Raw genomic sequence first — 10,156 nt, 5'->3', positions numbered from 1 at the left:
TCTGGGTTGGTTTTGTTCCTCCCTGCAGTTGAGCTCTCTCAGAACTGTAACATCCCTGGGACAGACACAACCCTGAGATGAACAGTCCTGCCTGTGTGTTGCAGGGAAGCCGCCCGGGAATGCCGGAGGAAGAAGAAGGAGTATGTGAAATGTCTGGAAAATCGAGTGGCAGTCCTGGAAAACCAGAACAAAACTCTAATTGAAGAACTAAAAACTTTGAAAGATCTTTACTGTCATAAAAGTGTGTAAGAAAAGAAGGTAAAAACCTTTGGGGACTGGTGAAATTTCAGAGGAGAATTTTTTTTTTTTTATACTGAATTTTTTAAACTAGATGAAAGGTCAAAAATGAAACTTTTCTACCTAGATTTCACAGCTCAAAGACTCTATAGATTTTATTTACAACGTGTTGGTGACAAAGTACAAAAAGGAAACAAGAAAACCTCACCAAAATTCCTGCTGGCACAACTGGAAACTGATAAGAGTCAAGATTGCAGCTGCAGTGGGAGGACAGTCACGTGTGACGAGGCAGGTGATGAGAGTTTCTTTGAGAATTCCTACCAATACCTCTAATAATGGAGGCAAAATTTGGTTCCAGTGAAAACGTGGATGAAATGGAATCCTTGCCATAGCTGACATTATTAGTAACATTTATAACCAGTGTATGTTTTGATTTCTTACTCCTTTTCAATCCTTTTTCCTTCAGTTACTTGTCTGTAAATATTTTTATTTTAACCTGTAAGTTGGCATTTACAGGTGCAGGTGATACTTTGCTCGAGGTATAAATTATGTTTTTCCTCTTTCTCAGATGGCAGTTTAAAAAAGCTGGGATGATTTTTAATCCATGTTTGCTGTGTTTATCAGATTTGGGAAAAGGATCTGCAGAAGGCAGCGGGAGGCCTGGTCCTGGAAATGTCTGAGGCACAGGAAACTGTGCTGATTTTCCCCAGACAATTCAACACATCCCTGGTTTTAAAGCACAGTGTGGTGGGACAGGGACTGATGACAAAAGGTCCTGAAGAATTTCCGAAATTCAAACTTCTGGAAGTTGAATTTCACAGGAGGTTTGTTCTTAGTCCTGGGCAATGAGAAACATCAGTCGTTGAAAATTAAATTGTGTTACAGTGAAACACTCAGTGGCTGGGGATTCTCCTGGGCTTTGGAACATGAAACCAAATAGAAGAGAAAGGATGAAGTAACAAAAAAAGGAAGATCTATACCAAAGGGTTACGAGGTTCTAGTTTCTGGGTTATTGCTGGAAGTAGTGCAAAATTACCATTTCCAGCCTAATTTTGTAAGGTAGGAACTATTTTGCAAAGTGAGGGTGTCTTTGTAAGCAAATATTCTATTGCAAACAGGGAGATGGTTGGTATATTTTGTAGCTGAATTGTGATCTTTACAAAACCTGAAATTGAGTTTCTATACGTATTTTGACAGTTTATATATTTCATTTTAGTAACCAAATGAAATATTTTGTGAACCAGATTTTCAAGGATATATTTTTATGGATAGTACAAAGTCAAATGAGATTCCTCTTTGGTGTAGGAGATATTTGAATTAATTTTGTATGTCTGTGGGCAACTTGGGAAAAAAAAAATGGATCCTAAAGAGTATTGGGGGGGAAAAAAAAAAGAATAAATAATAAAGAAATCAGGGCTTTTTACTCCCCACAGTTGACAGTATCTGCACATTAGATCTGATTGTGTCAGAGGGTTCAGTTTGTACACTTTTGTTTCAGGTGAAAATTAAGTGTTTGATGTGATCAGGACTCTTTTGGGTGGGGAATCTCCATTCTTGGAGATCCCCGGAGCCGTCTGGGGAGGACGTGGACCTGGGCAGGATGTGACCCTGGACAGGTTGTGGGCCTGGGCAGGTTCTGACCCTGGGCAGGTTGTGACCCTGGGCAGGATGTGACCCTGGACAGGACGTGACCCTGGGCAGGTTGTGACCCTGGGCAGGTTGTGACCCTGGGCAGGTTGTGACCCTGGGCAGGATGTGACCCTGGACAGGACGTGACCCTGGGCAGGTTGTGACCCTGGGCAGGTTGTGACCCTGGGCAGGTTGTGACCCTGGGCAGGATGTGACCCTGGACAGGATGTGACCCTGGACAGGATGTGACCCTGGACAGGACGTGACCCTGGGCAGGTTGTGACCCCGGGCAGGTTCTGACCCTGGACAGGTGCTGTAGATGCCCCCCCTTAGCAGGGGGTGGGACAGGAGGACCTCCAGAGTCCCGTCCCCCCATCCCATTCCAGGAGGGCTCTGGGAACGATCCCACCGTGTCTGCAGCTCTTTTGCATGAGTAACAACCCCCCATTTCCAGAGCTGGGATCGAATACCAGTCCTGCTTCCAGTTCTGCCAGTGGGAATTGCACTGTGGGCTGTGCTGTCCCAAGGTGTTGGAGCTCCCTGTGTGTCGTGCTCGCTCGGATCCGGGTGGAATTCCAAGCTCTGCTCCCTCCCTGGATGTGTGATGCTTATCCCATGGTCAGTCAGGATTTTTGATTTTTACTCCTTTGGGAATTAATGGACTTGTAGCAAGCAGAGCTCTCTGCCATGAGGAATCTGCATTCCACGATCTCCTGGTTAGTGGGTCATAAAAGGGTGGTTTTTCCTGCAGTTTTTAAATCTCTGATTGTTCTGGACACGAGTCCCGAGGCGTTTCCTTTAGGCCAGCCTGGAGTTGACTCCTGGTTGCCACCCTGCCAGAAAAGAGCTTTTTGGCACATCAGAAACGAGGTCGGGAAAGTCCTGCCCTGAGGGAGCTGCTCCTGGAGAGGTGTCAGTGCCTCCTGTTTCTTTGGTGGAATCTCAGGACAAACGAACAGCCTGGAGTGTGAACCTCAGAGATCTGGACCTTTCCCCTCAGGTGTTGTGTGTGTGTTACCTGGAACGTGTGAGAGAGGCTTTGACCTGCAGTTCTGAACTGCTTTGGGAACTCTGTGGTAGCTGATCCTCACTGGGTATTCTCCTTTTCCTTTTGTAATATGGAATAATAATAAACAAAACCTATCCAATGTTGAGGCTGTAGAACCGTGGTGGCCAGTTCTTTCTGTGTCCAACACCTGCCCTGCTGCCAGACACACCAGGAGTCAAGTTTTATCCTCTTTTAAAACAGTGTGTTGGAAAGAGCAGCTGCTTTTTCATCGTGGGAATATTAAACAGTAACACGAGTTTCGCTCTTTAATCACTGACCACGAAGTTCTTAATTTGGATTTACTTTAAAATCTCGATTGTAAAGAGTAAAATCTCACTCCTGAGGGTAAGAGGTGCAGCACCCAGTGCTGCTCTGCTGGTTGGTTCCAAACAGTCCGTGCTTTCCATGATTTGTAAATATTTGTTGAAACAATTAATGGTTGCAAATTTTGACCTTGGTAAATAAAGTCGCCAAAATATTATAATTCTGATGGTCCCTATTTATTTTGGACTAGCACAGAACTGCAGTGGTGCTGTCCAGGTGGAAATACCTCTGTGGGATCGGGTCATAAGGTGGCCAGGAATAATTAATTGTCAATTTTAGCGGATGAAAGAGCACCTGTCATGCTAAAAATCGTGAGTGCAGAACAACTTTTACCTTTCTGCAGGGGTTTTTTTTACCTTCTTAGATTTCAATAAGCTGAGCCACAGCTGAGGTTTGGTTAATTAAATGGTTTATTAAAACCTCTGTGTGCTCTGCTGGCTTTTACCCGGCAGAGGGAGCATCTGCCATCCACAAACCCTGGTGGCATCACCGAGTGTATTTAACCTCCTGGTGGCTGGAAAGGCGCAGAAATAGGGTGGGAGGAAAGTGTTGCCAGTTGATAACATCCCTCTGTTCAATTTTCAGCATTAGGGCCAAGGCTGTTACCGTTTCCTCTCCCCTCAGTGTGGATTTCAGAGGCAGGAAACAAAAAAAAAACAACCCACAATTGCAAACGCGACTCCTAAAAAGTAAGTGCACGTCCTTTGGCTCTCGGATTTATTGTGAGTCAGGAGGGAGCTGGTTTTTTTCCAAGCTTTCCCAGGCAGGGCCAAGGAGGGAGCAGGTTTTTTCCGAGCTTCCCCAGGCAGGGCCGAGCTCCGCGATGGTGCCACGCTGGGTTTTGCCCCTCTTAGAAGGTCTGGGTGAGCACCGTGTGCGCCACGGTCAGGAGGAGGGTGAGCGTGGTGCTCGTGGGTTTTGGAGTCCTGCTGGTCAGCTTAAGTTTTGTCTTGATCCATGTCCTGTACTGGGACAGCCGGACGTAGATCCCGGGGTACTTGGGGCGGCCGCAGCCGACCCCGAAGCTGGCGATGCCGATCAGGTAATACCTGTCGGGGTGGTAACACACCAAGGGGCCCCCGCTGTCGCCCTGCAGGTAAAACACCACAAAACCCCAGTAAGGTGGAAAGGCAGAATCCAGGCAGTAATAAAGGCAGGGTTTTTAACTTTAGGCAGCTCAGTTAACGACAGCAGCAGTGATGGCAACGTGGGCGGTAACATGGACGAGTCAAGGTAAGTGTGGTGACACAGAATCGGAATCCTTGAGGTTGGAAAAGCCCTCCAGGATCACCGAGTCCACCCTGTGCCCCATCCCCACCTTGTCCCCCAGCCCAGAGCCCTGAGTGCCACATCCAGGCCTTCCTTGGACACCTCCAGGGGTGGGGACTCCACCACCTCCCTGGGCAGCCCCTTCCAAGGCCTGACCACCTTTTCCATGAAGAAATTCCTCCTGATTCTGCTCAAGACACTGCCCTGACCAGAACCCCAGGCCTGCACTGCTTCAGTGTCTTTAAAGTTCTGTTGTTTTCTCTCTGCACCTTTTCATGCCAAGCCTTGTCTCCCTCAGCTCCTCACTCCTCAGTTAATTGGGGAATGTGTTGTCCACACAGTGTGGAAGCACCAAGACACACGGTAAGGAACACACATCCTGATTCTTGGCCGTGTCACCTACTCGGGGAAAACTGCTGAGGGAAGCAGGAAGTGTATCAGACAAAGCACATTATGGGGTTTAATTATAAATGTCTCCATGTCCCAGCTGGTGCTGCAGCTTCTGCCAGTGCTTCAGACACAAGAATTGGCTTTTCTGAGAAAGAGGTGGTGATTGCTCAGCACTGGAATGGAAGCCCTGCCACATCCCTGAGCCCCATCCCTGAGCCCCATCCCTGAGCCCCATCCCTGAGCCCCATCCCTGTGCAGTGCTGCTGCTCTCTTCCAAAAGCATAAAAACGGGTGGCACACTGGTGTGCTTCACACACGCTCCATGGCACAGCAACACGTGTGTCCAGTGTCATATATAATTTGTTGCCACCTCCGTGGCACAGATTTGTTGCGTTCTTTAACCTTTCCCTTTGTTCAGCGTTCACAGGCCCTTGCCACGTTTCTGACGCCACCAAACGTGTACCTGAGATATTTCTGCTTCACCATCAGCGACCCACCCCTCTTTCTGACGCTTCCTTTGCCTTTGGCCTGTTTTCTAGTTGGCATTTCTGTTGTTTTAATTGCTGCTGCTGCCCCTGAGCCACCCCCCTCTCACCTGGCAGGTGTCGGTGCCCCCGGCCCAGGCGCCGGCGCAGAGCACCCTGTGGTCCATGAGCCCCGCGTAGCCCTCGGAGCTGTTGCACAGGCTGGGAGGGAGGATTTCCACCCGGGCTTCCTTCAGCACAGGGGAGATTTTACCTGGAATGGAGGCAGAATTCAGCGAGGTGAAATGTGCTGGGGTGTGTGGGGAGCGGTTTTTTTTTTTGCTGTGCTTTTTTTCCCCCCCCTGTCTCGCCAGCTGGGGCGTGTTCCCAGACGTGTTCAGGCACGGGTGGGACACGGATCCTGCCTGCTCCTGATGGATTGGAACTGGAGGGGGTTTAAGGGTTTGCAGACTTGGGTTTGCTGTACATTTTGCAGTTCTTCCTCAGAAGAAGCAGCAGTGGTAATGCACCTGCCTCGCTCCAAGTGTCAGAGGTGACTTATCTAAAGGGCTCATGTGATCCCAAAATTCCCACACACCAGCTGGCATCGAGTTTGTGCCCAGCAGGATTAAAGAGAGATCTGGAAGGAGTGTAGTCATTCCTAAATCCCTGGGGACCCCATTCATCAATCCCTGGGGACCCCCCAGTTCACAACAAGCAGCGTCAGAATTGTTGCTTTTTGATAGAAAAGCTGTTTCCAGCAGACCACAAATCTGAAAGTCAGGTGAGTTGTTTGGGGGTTTTTTTCATGTTTTTCTTGGAAGAAAGGCTGGGAAATGTATTCCTGTGGTTGCAGCTGTGTGGATCTAACCTGGTCATGATGGAAAAAAACCCTAGAAGCAGAATCTCACTGCAGAGAGTTTAATGAAGTTGTGTGAGGGGACCGTAACCTGAGCAAATCCAGTTGGAATCACAGATGGTTTGGGCTGGGAGGGACCTCAAAGACAATAAATTCCACCCTCTGCCATGGGCAGGGATATCTTCCACTAGCTCAGGTTGCTCCAAGCCCCATCCAACCTGGCCTTGGACACTTCCAGGGATGGGGCGGCGTCCTCTGGGAAATGCATTCCAGGGCCTCCCCACACAGAGAGGCATTCCTAAGATCCCTAATATCCTTCCTAACATCCCCCTGTTTCAGTGGGACTCCATTCCCCTGGGAAGGCATAGCCCTGGGGCATGGCAGGCAGGCAGGAGAGGCAGGGCCCGTTACCCTTCTCGGCGGTGCGGCCCCAGCCGCTGACGTAGCAGTCGGAGCCGTTCTCCAGCTGGGGCTGCAGCGGCGCGGGCGGGAGGCAGATGGGCTGGATGTGCAGGCTGGACTGCACGGCCGAGCTCAGCTCGAACACGGCCACGTCGTTCTCAAAGGTCTCGCTCTTGAACTCCGAGTGCACCAGGATCCTCCTGATCCTCCTCTTGGCCGTGTGGGGGCCGTGCCTGTGCAGGTTGTGCAGGCCCAGGACGGCGCGCCAGAAGCACGGGTTCCTGCGGGGGGATCCGCAGTTTGGCTGGTTGGTTTTAGGGGATCGTGGAATGGGTTGGGTTGGGTTGGGTTGGGAGGGACCTTAAAGCCCATCCCGTTCCCCCCACCCTGCCATGGGCAGGGACACCTTCCACTAGACCAGGTTGCTCCAACCTGGCCTGGGACACTTCCAGGGATGGGGCGTCCTCTGGGAAATGCATTCCAGGGCCTCCCCACCCTTACAGGGAGCAATTTCTTCCCAGTGTCCCATCTAAGCCTGCCCTCTCTGGCTCGTGCACCTTTAGGAATATGTATTGAAAATTCCATAGTAAATGTTTTCCAGAATGAATCTGCCTCGTTCCCCTTGTCCCTGGGGACACTCACTTTGCCTAATGCTGGTTGTGGCTGGTAAGGAAAATTCAGGTTAATGATTTAAGCTGAAACCTGGATTTTCCCTCCCACCCCATCTCAGCAGAGGCCACCAGGAGATATTCTTCTGAAAAGCCTAAAAACTTGGATTTATTTTGCAGAGGCTCATCCCTACAATGCTTAGAAAGACTCTGCTTGTACCTAGATTAGGGAAATCCATTAACTAGAAGTAACAGTAATGAATATGAAATTTAGAAATAGGGTTGGAGTCTTTCAGACCTAATTTCTAGTTCATGTATGTTGAAAAAAATCTTTACTGGTATTAAGTGGGATTTGAATTTGGCCTGGGATGAGCTATAAAATTCAGATTAGCCTCCAAAGTTAAGGTAGAAATTCAATTGATAATTTAAAGAGGCATTATATTGCAAATAAATGATTGTTAAATTCACTTAAAGAAACAGGGAGTTGATGTAACAAAGTCCCGATGAAGGATGAAATTCCAAAGTTCAGGGATTTTACAGTTCACTTTCCCTCAGGGTCATGGCTGTGTCAACACAGTCGATGGCAACTGGTGCAGATTGTGCAAGTGTGGCAAAGGCCACAGTTAAAAGTCTGTTCTGAGCAGTTGTTACCACATTGTGAAAAAAAAAAAACCACCAAAAACCTGGGCTCATGTGCAGCTGCTGTCACCAACACCCCCAGGGCCTTTCCTGATGGGCCACTTCCATCTGCAGGGGCAAATGGGACTCTTGCAGGTTGACTTTACTGATTGTGCTGCACCCAGCGACTGGAACTGGGGAGACTGGGAGCCAAGCATGGGAGACTGGGAGCCAAACGTGGGAGACTGGGAGCCAAACATGGGAGACTGGGAGCCAAACATGGGAGACTGGAAGCCAAACGTGGGAGACTGGGAGCCAAACGTGGGAGATTGTGAACTAAATGTAGGAGACTGTGACCCAAACGTGGGAGATTGTGGCCCAAATGTGGGAGATTGTGGCCCAAACGTGGGAGACTGGGAGCCAAACGTGGGAGACTGGGAGCCAAGCATGGGAGACTGGGAGCCAAACGTGGGAGACTGGGAGCCAAGCATGGGAGACTGGGAGCCAAACATGGGAGACTGGGAGCCAAGCATGGGAAACTGGGAGCCAAACGTGGGAGACTGGGAGCCAAACGTGGGAGATTGTGACCTAAATTTGGGAGATTGTGACCTAAATGTGGGAGATTGTGACCTAAATGTGGGAGATTGTGACCCAAACTTGGCAAATTGTGACCTAAATGTGGGAGATTGTGACCTAAATGTGGGAGATTGTGACCCAAACTTGGCAAATTGTGACCTAAATGTGGGAGATTGTGACCTAAATGTGGGAGATTGTGACCCAAACTGCCTCCAGCCCAGCTGGTCCCCCCGGTGGTGTCCAGCCCGGTGCCAGCCCGGTCGTACCTCCTGCCCTCGACGCAGTGCCCGGCGGTCAGCACGGCCTTGCGGCTCAGCAGGACCCCCCCGCAGAGGTGGATGAACCGGACGCCCCCTCGCAGGACCTGCAGGCTCACGACCCACGGCCACGCGCCCTCCGGGGCCTCGTGGCCCCCCACGATCCAGGACGTGGCTCTCCGGGCCAGGGGCGGCTGCTGCTGACACTCTGCAAAACACAACAGGACAGGGGGTTTAGGGGGAAAAAACGGAGCTTTTTTGGGGGGAGGGTCTGGGTATTATTGGTTGGTTGCGTTGGGGTTTTTGGTTGGTTGGGGTTTTGGGGGGATTTTTTTAGGTGTCTTGTTGTTTTGTTGGTTTTTTTGTTTGGTTTGAGTTGTTTTTGTTTTTTTTTTCAATCTTCAGCGTTCCCACAGCACAGGAAAGAAGTGGAGCTGTTGGAGCAAGTCCAGAGATGCTCCAAGATGATCAGAGGGATGGAGCAGCTCTGCCATGAGGGAAGGCTGGAGAATTGGGATTGTTCAGCCTGGAGAAGGGAAGGCTTTGGGGTCACCTCATTGTGACCTCCCAGTGCCTGAAGGGAACCTGCCGGAAAGGTGGAGAGAGACTATTTCCAAGGGCCTGGAGTGCCAGGACAGGGGGGAATGGGTTCAAAGTGCCAGCAGATTTTAGATGGGATTTTGGGAAGAAATCCCCCTCTCTGAGGGTGGTGAGGCCCTGGAATGCATTTCCCAGAGGTTGCCCCATCCCTGGAAGTGTCCCAGGCCAGGCTGGAGCAACCTGGTCTAGTGGAAGGTGTCCCTGCCCATGGCAGGGGGGTGGAACTGGATGATCTTTAAGGTCCCTCCCCACCCAAATCATCCTCGCTGCCTTGGAGGATCCCGGGACTTCTTGGCTGGTATCAAATACGTGTTTCTATCTTACTAAGGTGCATCCCTCGCGCGTAGATTTGACATTACGCGTCTCGAGGCGCCGCCGCCGCTGCTGCTGCTTCACGAACTCCCCCCCCCTTCAAATCCAGGTGCAGACGAAGTTTTTCCTCGCGTCTGTGTGGAAACACCCCCCGCACACACACACACACCCGCCCCCCAACTCCTCCCCCTTCCCCGGCCGCGGTGGGTCCCGGTGGGTCCCGGTACCCTCGCTGGGGTCCCTCGGGGCCGCTCCCCCGGGCCGGGGCCCCGCGAGCAGCAGCAGGAGGAGCAGCAGCAGCGGCACCGCGGGCCGCCCCCGCCGCATCTCCGTCGAGGGGCGAAGATGGCGGCGGCGCCTCAGGGAACCCCCCAGCCCCGGGGGAACGGCCGGTGCCGGTGTCCGCACGGGGCCGTTGGGGCGGCGGGGACGGCGCGGGGAGAGCGGCCGGAGGGGCTGCGGGGGACGGGAGGGGCCGCGCTGCCCTCAGGGACCGACCGGCCCTCCCTCGGGGACCGGCCCTGCCCTCCCTCGGGGACCGACCGGCCCTCCCTCGGGGACCG

At 51.4% G+C, this 10,156-nt stretch overlaps 1 protein-coding gene and 1 long non-coding RNA gene across 4 annotated transcripts; one reads left to right on the top strand and one right to left on the bottom strand.

The window, feature by feature from the left end:
- The first annotated feature begins 86 nt into the window (after positions 1-86).
- LOC108509434 lies at positions 87-3,398 on the top strand. The gene is made up of 3 exons (XR_001878624.1): positions 87-258; positions 365-1,853; positions 1,888-3,398. It is a non-coding gene; the product is annotated as an uncharacterized LOC108509434 (long non-coding RNA).
- A 232-nt stretch (positions 3,399-3,630) lies between these two features.
- Positions 3,631-10,026, bottom strand: TMPRSS12 (transmembrane protease, serine 12). Of its 3 annotated transcripts, none has more exons than XM_017838866.1 (5): positions 9,821-10,026; positions 8,691-8,889; positions 6,632-6,903; positions 5,493-5,635; positions 3,631-4,328 (listed from the first exon to the last, which is right to left on the bottom strand). In XM_017838866.1, the coding sequence occupies exons 1-5, from the start codon at positions 9,918-9,920 to the stop codon at positions 4,089-4,091; spliced, it is 954 nt and encodes a 317-aa protein (XP_017694355.1). In that variant the 5' UTR covers positions 9,921-10,026; the 3' UTR covers positions 3,631-4,088. The 3 variants fall into 3 exon arrangements, with proteins under 3 accessions (XP_017694355.1, XP_017694356.1, XP_017694358.1); XM_017838867.1 differs by lacking the exon at positions 9,821-10,026 and adding an exon at positions 9,606-9,691; XM_017838869.1 differs by lacking the exons at positions 8,691-8,889; positions 9,821-10,026 and adding an exon at positions 6,983-7,168.
- Positions 10,027-10,156: the final 130 nt, after the last annotated feature.

This window comes from Lepidothrix coronata, unplaced genomic scaffold (assembly GCF_001604755.1).
Source record: "Lepidothrix coronata isolate B3197 unplaced genomic scaffold, Lepidothrix_coronata-1.0 Scaffold365, whole genome shotgun sequence".
NCBI classification, from domain to species: domain Eukaryota; kingdom Metazoa; phylum Chordata; class Aves; order Passeriformes; family Pipridae; genus Lepidothrix; species Lepidothrix coronata.
The sequence above is the reverse complement of the archived record's forward strand: the minus strand, read 5'-3'. Positions and strand labels throughout refer to the sequence as shown.